The sequence below is a fragment of the Pelophylax lessonae genome (assembly GCF_965119305.1).
Source record: "Pelophylax lessonae genome assembly, chromosome: 3".
Classification (NCBI taxonomy): Eukaryota; Metazoa; Chordata; class Amphibia; order Anura; family Ranidae; genus Pelophylax; species Pelophylax lessonae.
The window spans coordinates 304,818,734-304,831,427 of record NC_138770.1 but is presented as its reverse complement, the minus strand read 5'-3'; the positions used below and the strand labels follow the sequence as shown (position 1 = coordinate 304,831,427).

General features: G+C 43.5%; 1 protein-coding gene across 3 annotated transcripts in view; it reads right to left on the bottom strand.

Moving 5' to 3' along the window:
* Positions 1 to 12,694, bottom strand: part of PCYT1A (phosphate cytidylyltransferase 1A, choline) — a 101,506-nt gene that overhangs the window by 44,508 nt on the left and 44,304 nt on the right. For all 3 annotated transcript variants that reach the window (XM_082252424.1, XM_082252422.1, XM_082252423.1), the window contains one exon: positions 8,377 to 8,557. In XM_082252424.1, coding sequence (XP_082108550.1) covers positions 8,377 to 8,493 — 117 coding nt within the window. In that variant the 5' untranslated portion in view covers positions 8,494 to 8,557. The remainder of the gene's footprint in view (positions 1 to 8,376; positions 8,558 to 12,694) is intronic.

Sequence of the window (12,694 nt, the reverse complement as noted above, 5' to 3'; positions counted from 1 at the left end):
AACAGAATTCCATCTTGGAACCGGATACAATCACCTCATGAAGGCATCCCCACAGCCCACACATGGATGGGGGCAAACCGTCATGCCGAACAGGTCTTGTAAGCAGGTCTGGAGAAGCCTGCTCTCTGATTGCCAGAGCAAGGCCACTAGAAACCTCCTGAAGAGGCCTTGAAGGGCTTGGAACCTTTTTCTGAAGTCCCTGAGGGACGAAAAAACCTTCTTGTGAGCTGAAATCATCCAGGGTAGCCCCGAACAGGCGCCCGCCCTGAAAAGGCAATACAGTCAGATCCTTCTTGGAGGAGTGATCCGCAGATCAACACTTCAGCCGCAAAATACGCCTAAGCACCACTGCCGAGACGGATAGCTTAGAGACTCACAGGAATCAGATCCAAAGATGAATCACAGACAAACTGCAGACCCTGGACCAACCGGTCTGCTAGTTCGCCATAGGCGGGGGGAAATCGGTTGCCCCCATGGTCAGATGCAAAAGCATCGCCCACTCCGTCCGTGTCTGAGACACCCGAACTAAAGACAAAACATGCCCCAATAAGGCATCAGCCATAGTAAAAATGTAAAGGGCCTTAGAGAGATTCTGCCCGCCTGTCAGCTAGAGGCTTAAAAGCCGGGGATTCTACCACTGGAAACAGGTTGCCTTAGTCAATCTGGAAAATAGGGGCACCCACCGCTGGCGGGAGCGTCAACTGCTTCAGAATTGACTCCTCAAGAGATCCCGGACAGCAAAGCGTCTTGGGACCATCAAGGGTTGTATTAGACGCACCCAGCACTTAGACACAATTGTCAAAATAAGCTGGATAAGAGAAAACCATAACTGCACAGGACGGTTTATGGGTGAAAAACGGAACAGATATGGCTGCATCCTCGAGCATAAACGACTCCTGCACTGACGCAATCAATGCATCTACCAGTGCCTCTTTTGTGTGGCGCAGCAGCCATGGAGGAATCATCCTCACTGTCCGATGGTTCAGGGAAACATGGACTTAGCCCCCACAGTTAGTCCCATTGCCAGCACCCGAACCAGATGCAGGATCTGATGAGACAGGAGAGGGCGGGGGGGGGGGGGCGCAATCGCTAAGCCAATCAACTAAGGCCTGCAAAAGGGAGGGGCCAATGAGAGAACCCCGCAAGGGGTTTCCCCCCCACAGAGCCACTGCTGAAGGCGGATACCCCACAGCACCCTGGCAGCTAAACCTGCCTGGGAACCTGTTCTCCCCCAATAAGCCGCCCTACAAGGAGGGCAGCCTAGTAGGCCGCAAAGCCGTGGTCCGGTAGGCCGCAAAGCGGCCGCGATCCGCGGGGGACACACTACCAGCCAGGGAGAGGAGGGGAGAAGGATATCCGGGATACAATGGAGACATGAGCTGCCACAACTAGGGCTTCCCCAGAGTTCCAGCCAGTAGGCTGCAAAGCCATGGCCTACATTTTTGGCCTGCCCGACTGTGTGGTACATGGACCTGTGGATACCGAGCCACCTGCCCCACCCCCAGCTGTCCCAAGGGGGCCCAAAAATGCCACCCACCCCATAGAAGGCCCACTGAGATCGCACGCTCGCAGGCACCAAAGCCAGGGGCACCCACAGCCTGGGCACCAGGGAAGAGAACTCTGGAGGGACCAACCACCCCAGGGAGTACCTGCGCCTCACACTGAAACCAGGAAAGGAGAGGAGGGGGCTCTTACTTACCAATCCAGAGAAGCGTGTGGGTAACACTCCTAAGACAGAAAGCTCCTCGCTACTGAAGTGGGGGAGCTGTCGGCCAGAAGGAACGCTGCGACTCAGGCGGAGACCTGCTTTTATGCGACCATACGAGACGTTTAACTTGTGGGCCAGCCCCCGTCCAGTGGGGCTATGTCGCGGACGACCGAGAGCAGAACTACGGTCTGCACGCGCTCGCTGGCCGGGTTGAGGGGGCCATTGGAACTGCAATAGTCCAGCCCGTCGCTCCCCCTGGCCGTTGCTAGAAAATCCCCACAGGAAAAAAACGAGATCCAAAAAGAAACGGCAACAAAAATAGACAAAAAAAAGCCAGGACCTAAGGCCCGAGAGGGAGACTAGGTCCTACTCCTGAACTAGCCAAAACAAAAACTGAGTATCTCTAAGCAGAGAGGGGGGGTTATGCCAGCTGAGGATGGCCCACGGGGCCTAGCCAGTCTTTTGTGCTGTCTGCCTAGTCCTACTCCTGTAGAGGGCAGCATAACCCTATGGTTGAAGAATATGGAGCCCTGTCTGTCAATGAACGGAAGAGAAAATCAATGTATTCTGGCCGATGAACTGAGAAAAAAAAAAAATAACGCTCAAGAGCTAAACTCGCCTATCGCTTGGGCATGTTTACATGTGCTTAGGCACATCAGGTGCTTCAGTTCCTATGACTGGCAGTAGAAAATTGGCAAAATTCTGCAGCAGAAAATTTTGCAGTAGAAAAAAAAAGCTGGGTTTCGCTGACGCACAAATTGTCTGTGATAAATAATGAATAAAAGGAGAAATGTAAAATAACCAACCTTATCTGAACAATGCACCTTCAGAAGCAGGTCCTTGAGTCCCTCAAAAAAATCTTCCAAAGAGACCATATTAAAAGCAGTTGTGCAAGATTTAGGCTACATGTACACTAGCCTAAAAGCGCAAAACGTGTTTTTGTGGTGATTTAGGATTTTCCTGCGACTAAAACGTTCCTATCCCAAATGTGATTCTTCCGCATTCAGGAGCGGGAGGTTTAACCTCAGCTAAACATGGCAGCTCCTAAACGTTGGTAAAAGCCTATGTGTGCATGGACAAGTAGGCTTTTATAGAGTTGAGTTTAGGAGCTTTGGGGAAAAAAAAAATAAAATAAATCGCTCAACAGGAACCGGCCAAGAGTCAAACCATTACTGGGCAGGCTAAATGTACCAAGTTGATCAATCGTTCAATTTGGGTTCAACTAGCCTGCTGGATTCGCTTCGGATTATAGCAAGCGGCTGCTATAGACAAGTTGATCAATACATCAAACTTGCATACAACCAGGGTGCCCATACAGAAAAGACTGGTCCCTGCAGAACCAGGTGAATTTCGATCCATGCATGGCCGGCTTTAGATGGATACAGAACTGAATTAAAAGGTGACCTCCAAAAAACAATTTTTGTATATTTGCTATGTAAAAATATAGTATTCTGAATCATGGGTGTCCCATGTATGTGGATGCTGCTGCCTTAATTGACACGCTTTGTGTCATTCATCATATAGACTACTGTAAGCACCAAACATCTGGCTCTAGTACAGTGATGATAGAGGGTTGCTCATTCTCCTCGCCAATTCATAAAATATCCTGTAATCTTTTCACAGAATACAGGGAATTCTGTGAATGGACAAGGAGAGAGGAGTTGCAGATGAACGTCATGATCCCCCTTGCCCATTCAAAGAAAGGCCTGTTACTAGATTACCTTATAGTTAAAGATAATATGGTAACAACTACTGCCTATATATGTTTACCTTTAACTTCAAATTACAATTTTTAACCAAATTTTTTATCTCATGCACACAGTACACCAAAACAGAGTATACTTGCTGAATAAGCCAAAATGTTGAGTGAAGGAAAGGAATGACCAGAAACAATGATTGGTGATAGAACAGCTGTGTGCTGCATTAAAATCAATGTACAAGGTTGTGTCTGCCACATTTTGACATTTCTTTCCCTGGTTTTCTGCACTGCCCTTCTGGGTGCATCCTCCCTAACCGCTGAAAGAGTATGTGCCAACCACAGGAAATTTCATCTACATGCTGAATGCACTTCTGTATCTAGAGGTCATAATACAGTAAACCCCCGCTCCATCGCGGTTCAGTTTTTACGGTCCCGGTATATTGAGTTTTTTTTTGTAATGTTATTTTACTATATAAATCATTAAAAATTAAATATTTTTGTGTTTTCCATAGCTCTTGCTATGTCTCTCAGTATCTTTTATGTGTTTCAATGAGTTTCTATTGTTTTAAAAGTGTGTTTAAAGACCTTAAAATGCTTCTACACGTACAGTGACAGTAAAAAAAATCATGCCTACAATGCATTTTAATAGGGTTTTTCTATTTCGCGGATTTTCACTTTTCGTGGCTGGGTCCGGAACGAAACCCCCGCAATGGAGGGGGGTTTACTGTACACTAATGTTTTTGTCAATCAACTTTTTTTTATTTTTTTATTTAATAATTTCCCTTTTAAAATCCCCCATCCGATCACTGAGCTATCCACTTCCCTTTATACCTTGCTAGCTAGAAACAATGAATTTGATGCAATGGAATACATATGCCTTAATTCCTGTTATATCTTTTCACTTTCTCGCTACCAGTACAAGTCATGCTTTCCACTTTAAAAGAGAAAGCACCATTATTTTCTAAAGATTACTAGTCTCAATTGGGACTTTTTTCAAAGCTTCCTCCTACCTACAGAAGTCATTTTCCCGACAACTAATACTACAGCCTCAACTGACTCACAGAGATTAAAGGGAGATTAATAATAAAAAAAAAAAAAAAAAAAAAAAAGAAAAAAGAAAAAGTGGCTATTCACTTCCACCTAGTGGACCATATTCATATTGCAGATTTCTTTTAAATACTTATAGAGTCACTGACATCCAGCCTGTTTATTCTAGGGCAGTGACTCACTAAAGCAGCCCATAGATTATGCAATTTTCTTTCGTTACATCATGGGTCAAAGGCAAGAAAATTTCTCAATTCCCCATCAACACAGACTGGTGATGGTGGAATCCTTTCCGCAGTGCTATTGTGTTCTGCCGGTGGGGAAACAATTGCCACTGCTAGCAGCTATAGCTGCTGGCACTAATCCCATGAAAAAAAATTTGGCTTGATTGACTTCAGTACAACTAGCCCGCCCATAGATGGATCAAATCTCGGCTGGTCTCTTTCAAACCAGCCGAGATTTGGTCCATGATCTATGGCAAGCTTTAGTAGCAAAGGTAGGAGCTAGCAAACTACATATTCTCTGTGACACTACTTACATGCCCGGAATCTTTTTGTCTTTTTAATAAAGTAATCCCTGTCCTCGGTTTCTTTTTTTGGTTTGTTAACATACGTCTGAGATTTCATCTCAGCAACTGCTGATCATGGAGGCTTAACAATGGAATAAAAATGTAGACAGACAGTAGAAAAAGTATTTACAGGGGAACATTACAGCAAGAATGAAAAAATTAATTACTTTGATGATACCTGTAATAAAATCTGAACGTTTTGCTCTCTTTTCACGTTTAAGGCCTCCTCCTCCGCTCCTCTGACATTGGGCAAATTTTTTTGGTGGGGGTGGGGGGATGAGGTTGAGCAAGCTCTCCTTTTCCCCTTTCTCCCCACAGTCTTCTGGGACACGTCACAAGAAAACAGTGCAATTTGCGCATGTGCAGTGGGCAGCCGACTTTGTAGCTGCAAGCTGTGACAGTTGGGTGCACACAGTTAAGATGCTGGTGCCGGGGACCGTTTGGGCAGGCATGGTGCTAAATCCTGGGATAGGAGAGTGTCTGTTTAAAAGACTTTCAGCGCCAAAGATATATGTTGTTCCAAGCAACAAATCATACTTATTCTGTCATTTGTATCAATGTGGGACTGAAACTGCAAAGCCAAATTTGGTGACTGGTTTAAGGACAGATAGTGCTTTATTGCTACCCCTCTTTGCCAATCCATCCATTGGCTGCCACTCAACCTACGAATTAAATTCAAGTTGTAACTATAACCTACAAAGCCATCCATAACTTGGTGCCCAGCTACATCACTAACCTGGTCTCAAAATACCAACTAAATTGTTCTCTTTGTTCCTCCCAGGACCTCCTGCTCTCCAGCGCCCTTGTCACCTCTTCCCATGCCCGCCTCCAGGACTTCTCCTGAGCCTCTACCATCCCTTGGAATGCTCTACCCCAATCTGTCCGACTATCTCCTACTTTGTCCACTTTCAGACAATCCCTGAAAATACATCTCTTCAGAGAAGCCTATCTGGCAACCACTTAACAACAGTACATTTTCTCCATCAGCCCACCCCCCACAGTTATTACCTCTTGTATCTCTTGACCCTCCCTCTTATTTATTTATTCTTAGACTGTAAGCTCTAATGAGCAGGGCCCTCTGATTCCTACTGTATTAAAGCGTATTGCATTTGTGTGGTCTACCCTCAAGTTGTAAAGCGCTGCGTAAACTGTCAGTGCTATATAAATCCTATATAATAATAATAATAATTAAAGCAGAACACAAATTTAATGAAAAAAGGCCTGAAATTACTAGCTAAAAATTGCTTTGCAAATCACATGCGATGTCTGTGCGATGCCAATTTAGCCAGATGGTATGGCGGAATTTGCATCGCATTCGGACCAAACTCGTGATGGACCCTTTTTTGGTCCGCACCAGAATCAGATCACATGGATGTTTACAACCATGCAATCCGATTCCTGTCTGAATTGACAGTTCGCAATGAGATATGCGAACCAATCTGGGAGTGTCATTAACCTTGTATTGACACTCCCAGCGTTTCGCATAGGGTAATGTGAACTGCCTGCGAGTCGGGTGCAATGCGGAAACCTGGAGTGGATTTGCAGGGTTTCCTGCATTGCACCAAAGTAAACCGAGTCTTACCTCCATAGTTCAAATTATCAATATGACATTTGCCTTGTGTTTTGATCAGCGTTAGTGGGAGGTGATAAAGGTGTTAAGGCAGTCTGAATATAGGACTGTTGTGTTCCCTTACAGGAAATACTCTGGAGGAATATTTTCATTCTTTGTCAGAATCAGAAGTGGAATAGGGAAGATTTACTCACATTGAACCCTTGCTTTCCTCTGCTGTTTTTTTTGGCCACTTTTTACTTGTTTCCTTGCTTGATTGACAGCTGCATTTAGTAAGAGAAGACACTATAGGCAAATTTGCTTTTTTCATTGTGGATTAGATAAAGGAAGGGTTACAACCCCTGTAACTGTGACACGGTGCGGCCCCGGTAAAGAGCCGAGCTCTTGATGCGGCTCTTTACCCATGTATCCAATTACAGCTGATCAAATGTAAACAAAAAAATGCTTATGTTATCAGCTTTTCCTCTCTCATAATGAAAGAGTGTGAGGAGAGGAGAGCCAATCAGCAGCATTTTCTCACAGGAGAGACCTATACAGATAATCAGTGCCCTGATTATCAGTGCAACCACAAAAGTGCCTCGCATTGATGCCAGTCTGTGACCATCAGTGAGGCCAATATGTGCCCATCAGTGAGGCCAGTCAGTGCTGCCTTACAGTGCCTGTTCATAAGTGTCACCTATCATTGCCCATAAGTGCTGTCCGTCAGTGCAGCATATTAGTGCCTGCTCATCAGTGCAGCCTAACAGTGCCCATCAGTGCACCCTTATTACTGCACATCGGTGACAACTTTCAAAATTTGTCTTTTTTTTTAGCAAAAAAATTCAGCAGTGATTAAATACCATCAAAAGAACGCTCTATTGGTGTAAAAAAAATATATATATATAAAAATTTCATTTGGGTACAGCGTTGCATGACTGCACAATTGTCATTCAAAGTGCGAAAGCGCTGAAAGCTGAAAATTGGCTTGGGCAGGAAGGGGGTAAAAGTGCCCAATAAGCCATTCTAAAAAGGAGTTCCAAATGTTGGTGTGGAAAGCTTATGACCTCTGAGATGTGCAACTTTCACCCTGGTATCACACAGAATAAAATTTGAAATATTTGTGAATCCTGCGTAAAAGTTGTCTAAATCTGTATGAAACACATTTCTAAAGGGACACAGATTTACAAGTGTGTGTTCATGCATACATTAATTTACCTTACAATTTCAAAAGGGTTTGCTTTCAGGCCCCTTTCATAATTGTACAACCTAAAAGTCGTGTGATTTTGCTGAGATTTTTTTGCCACAATTTTGACTGGACTCGAAACAATGTCTAATCTTGAGGTCTATGGACCTCAAAACACATCAAAGTCGGACCAAAGTAGTGAAGGGACTACTTTTAAGTCCCGCAGATATGAACGGTAATCATTGGAGATCAGGGGGTACGACTTGTCAATCGACTATGCAGTCCCAAGTCGCACAAGTGTGAAAGGGGCCTTAAAGAAACATGCAATGATAAGGATTTATTTTCTAGTGTAAGATAACAATCGTTGAATTGGGCAAAAGTTATTTTGCTAGCAGCGCGAATGAATCTAATTTTACTTGCTATAAATAACTGTTTCATTTGCTATACAGCCATTTCACCTTGGCAGGCTGCAACAGTGATCATGAGTTCTGATTCTGATGATGTATGTTAAATACAGAAAGTCAAAAAGTGGTTAAAAACTATTATAAACTGATTGAATAAAAGTTTGCTATGATGAACACTAAGGAGCTTTTCAGGCCATAGTATACAACACCCAAATACTAACCGTCATAAATCGAGGAACTTTTCTAAGAACAGACTCTTCATCTGTTGTCCCATTGGATCCTCCAACATCTTTTCTTCTCTTGCGAGAGATGAGCTTTGTTGTGTTCTGAGACTCCATTAGTGTGATGTGAGGGAGTGACTTGTAGTGCTTTAAATGAATATTTCATATGCTTTCTAATTTCCTAGAAGAAAAAAGACAGATCTTCAAAACCAAATTTACACAATTCTAAAGATTTAGCCTTCACATTCTGCACAATAATGACAGTCTATGGTAATGGAGTTGGGGATATCATGCATGAGAATTACAACTGGAAAATAGCTTTGTGGCACTCATCTGAAAGTAGTAATTGGAGTGCATCTATGCTTTGCCATGCTGGGCAAAGCAATCTGTTGACTCAGCACCACATACTCGCTTTACCATCACTTCACTGTGCTGGGATAAAGCTGTTCTGTGTAAATTGCAAGTCGCTTTGGATATAGTTTACACAGGGCTTCAGCTGCTTTACAAACCCCAAGCACTGCCCCCCCCTGCCCCCATAGACTTACCAATCTAGCGATACAACGCAGCTTTTCTGGGCTGCATCACTCCATCCACTTCCTATGAGCCCAGGGCATTAAAACTCTGCCCGTCCTGGACTCACAGGGAGAATGCTGCAGAGAGTGGAGATACAGCTTTACCTGTCCCCAGGCTGTGCAACATTTAGGCTCCACCCACTGCTGAAGCAAAGAGGACCTGTGAGGTCATCAGACCAGGCCAAAGGCACCTGGAAACAGGTATGCATACAGTATATTTCTCCTGATTGTGTGTGTGCTACAAAGGAATAGGACAAAAAATGTTAGCTCAATAGTATTTGCCTTACCTTCTGAAAGTGTTACACAAAAGGGTAAAGAAGTAAGATAAACTCTGAATACTATCTATACAGTACAAGCAGACATGTTAGCTTTCTGCATAGACCTTTCTTACTGGGGCTGCTATGATTCACACACTTTCTGCATAGATAGATCTCTCTTACTGGGGCTGCTATGATTCACACACGTTCTGCAGATATCTCTTACTGGTGCTGCTATGATTCACACACTTTCTGCATAGACCTCTCTTACTGGGGCTGCTATGATTCACACACTTTCTGCATAGATCTCTCTTACTGGAGCTGCTATGATTCACACACTTTCTGCATAGATATCTCTTACTGGGGCTGCTATGATTCACACACGTTCTGCATAGATATCTCTTACTGGGGCTGCTATGATTCACACACGTTCTGCATAGATATCTCTTACTGGGGCTGCTATGATTCACACACTTTCTGCAGATATCTCTTACTGGGGCTGCTATGATTCACACACTTTCTGCAGATATCTCTTACTGGAGCTGCTATGATTCACACACTTTCTGCGGATATCTCTTACTGGGCTGCTATGATTCACACACTTTCTGCATAGACCTCTCTTACTGGGGCTGCTATGATTCACACACTTTCTGCATAGATTTATCTTACTGGGGCTGCTATGATTCACACTTTCTGCAGATATCTCTTACTGGGGCTGCTATGATTCACACACTTTCTGCATAGATATCTCTTACTGGGGCTGATAGGATTCACACACTTTCTGCATAGATCTCTCTTACTGGGGCTGCTATGATTCACACACTTTCTGCATAGATCTCACATACTGGGGCTGCTAGGATTCACACACTTTCTGCATAGATCTCTTTTACTGGGGCTGCTATGATTCACACACTTTCTGCATAGATATCTCTTACTGGGGCTAGAGCTGCACGATTAATCGTATGAAAATCGCGATCTCGATTCACCCCCCCTGACGATCTAAACCTGACATATGCTCGATTCTTTGCATAGCTGCATAGCAGAGAGAACAGCTGTGGAAAAAAAAAAAAAAAAAGCCTCCCAGCAAACGCCTATCAGCAGTCTCCCAGTAACTATAAACAAAAATGATTACATTGTATCTTTTCCTTCCCTCTGCCAGGGAGGAAGGAAGTTTAACCTCTTAAAGACTAGACCTTTTTCTGACAATTGTTGCTTGCAAGTTAAAATCATTTTTTTTTGCTAGAAAAGTACTTAGAACCCCCAAACATTTTATATATTTTTTTAGCAGAGACCCTACAGAATAAAATGGCGATTGTTGTAATATTTTATGTCACACTGTATTTGCGCAGCAGTCTTTCAAACGCAATTAATAGACTTTAATGAATAAAAAAAAAAAAAACGTAACAGTAAAGTTATCCCAATTTTTTTGTTACACAGAGAATCGTGATCTTTATTCCAAGCTAAAAATTCGTGATTCTCATTTTGGCCAGAATCGTGCAGCTCTAACTGGGGCTGCTATGATTCACACACTTTCTGCATAGACCTCGCTTACTGGGGCTGCTATGATTCACACACTTTCTGCAGATATCTCTTACTGGGGCTGCTATGATTCACACTTTCTGCAGATATCTCTTACTGGGGCTGCTATGATTCACACACTTTCTGCATAGATATCTCTTACTGGGGCTGCTATGATTCGCACACGTTCTGCATAGATATCTCTTACTGGGGCTGATAGGATTCACACACTTTCTGCATAGATCTCTCTTACTGGGGCTGCTATGATTCACACACTTTCTGCATAGACCTCTCTTACTGGGGCTGCTATGATTCACACACTTTCTGCAGATATCTCTTACTGGGGCTGCTATGATTCACACACTTTCTGCATAGACCTCTCTTACTGGGGCTGCTATGATTCACACACTTTCGGCATTGATATCTATTACTGGGGCTGCTATGATTCACACACTTTCTGCATAGATATCTATTACTGGGGCTGCTATGATTCACACACTTTCTGCATAGACCTCTCTTACTGGGGCTGCTATGATTCACACACTTTCGGCATTGATATCTATTACTGGGGCTGCTATGATTCACACACTTTCTGCATAGATATCTATTACTGGGGCTGCTATGATTCACACACTTTCTGCATAGACCTCTCTTACTGGGGCTGCTATGATTCACACACTTTCGGCATTGATATCTATTACTGGGGCTGCTATGATTCACACACTTTCTGCATAGATATCTATTACTGGGGCTGCTATGATTCACACACTTTCTGCATAGACCTCTCTTACTGGGGCTGCTATGATTCACACACTTTCTGCATAGATAGATCTCTCTTACTGGGGCTGCTATGATTCACACACTTTCTGCAGATATCTCTTACTGGGGCTGCTATGATTCACACACTTTCTGCAGATATCTCTTACTGGGGCTGCTATGATTCACACACTTTCTGCATAGATATCCATTACTGGGGCTGCTATGATTCACACACTTTCTGCATAGATCTCTCTTACTGGGGCTGCTATGATTCACACACTTTCTGCATAGACCTCTCTTACTGGGGCTGCTATGATTCACACACTTTCGGCATTGATATCTATTACTGGGGCTGCTATGATTCACACACTTTCTGCATAGATATCTATTACTGGGGCTGCTATGATTCACACACTTTCTGCATAGACCTCTCTTACTGGGGCTGCTATGATTCACACACTTTCGGCATTGATATCTATTACTGGGGCTGCTATGATTCACACACTTTCTGCATAGATATCTATTACTGGGGCTGCTATGATTCACACACTTTCTGCGTAGACCTCTCTTACTGGGGCTGCTATGATTCACACACTTTCTGCATAGATAGATCTCTCTTACTGGGGCTGCTATGATTCACACACTTTCTGCAGATATCTCTTACTGGGGCTGCTATGATTCACACACTTTCTGCAGATATCTCTTACTGGGGCTGCTATGATTCACACACTTTCTGCATAGATCTCTCTTACTGGGGCTGCTATGATTCACACACTTTCTGCATAGACCTCTCTTACTGGGGATGCTATAATTCACACACTTTCTGCATAGATATCTATTACTGGGGCTGCTATGATTCACACACTTTCTGCATAGATATCTATTACTGGTGCTGCTATGATTCACACACTTTCTGCATAGACCTCTCTGCTATGATTCACACACTATCTTACGCCAGGTAAAATAGCTCTAAACTGATGTGATTGTAGGCTTACACCAAATGATGATGTAATGGATCACAGTTACTGAACATACTTTTGTCAATATGGGTTCAATACCCTAGCCAAAATGTTTAAATTCAGGATAAGCTAAAGAGGTATTAGAATGTGTTTTGGGCGTCTAACGCATCCCGGTGAAAAAGATTATACTTTTTATTCATCTGTACACGGAATATACACAAGAATAGATTATTTCCTTATCCCCCATAGACAG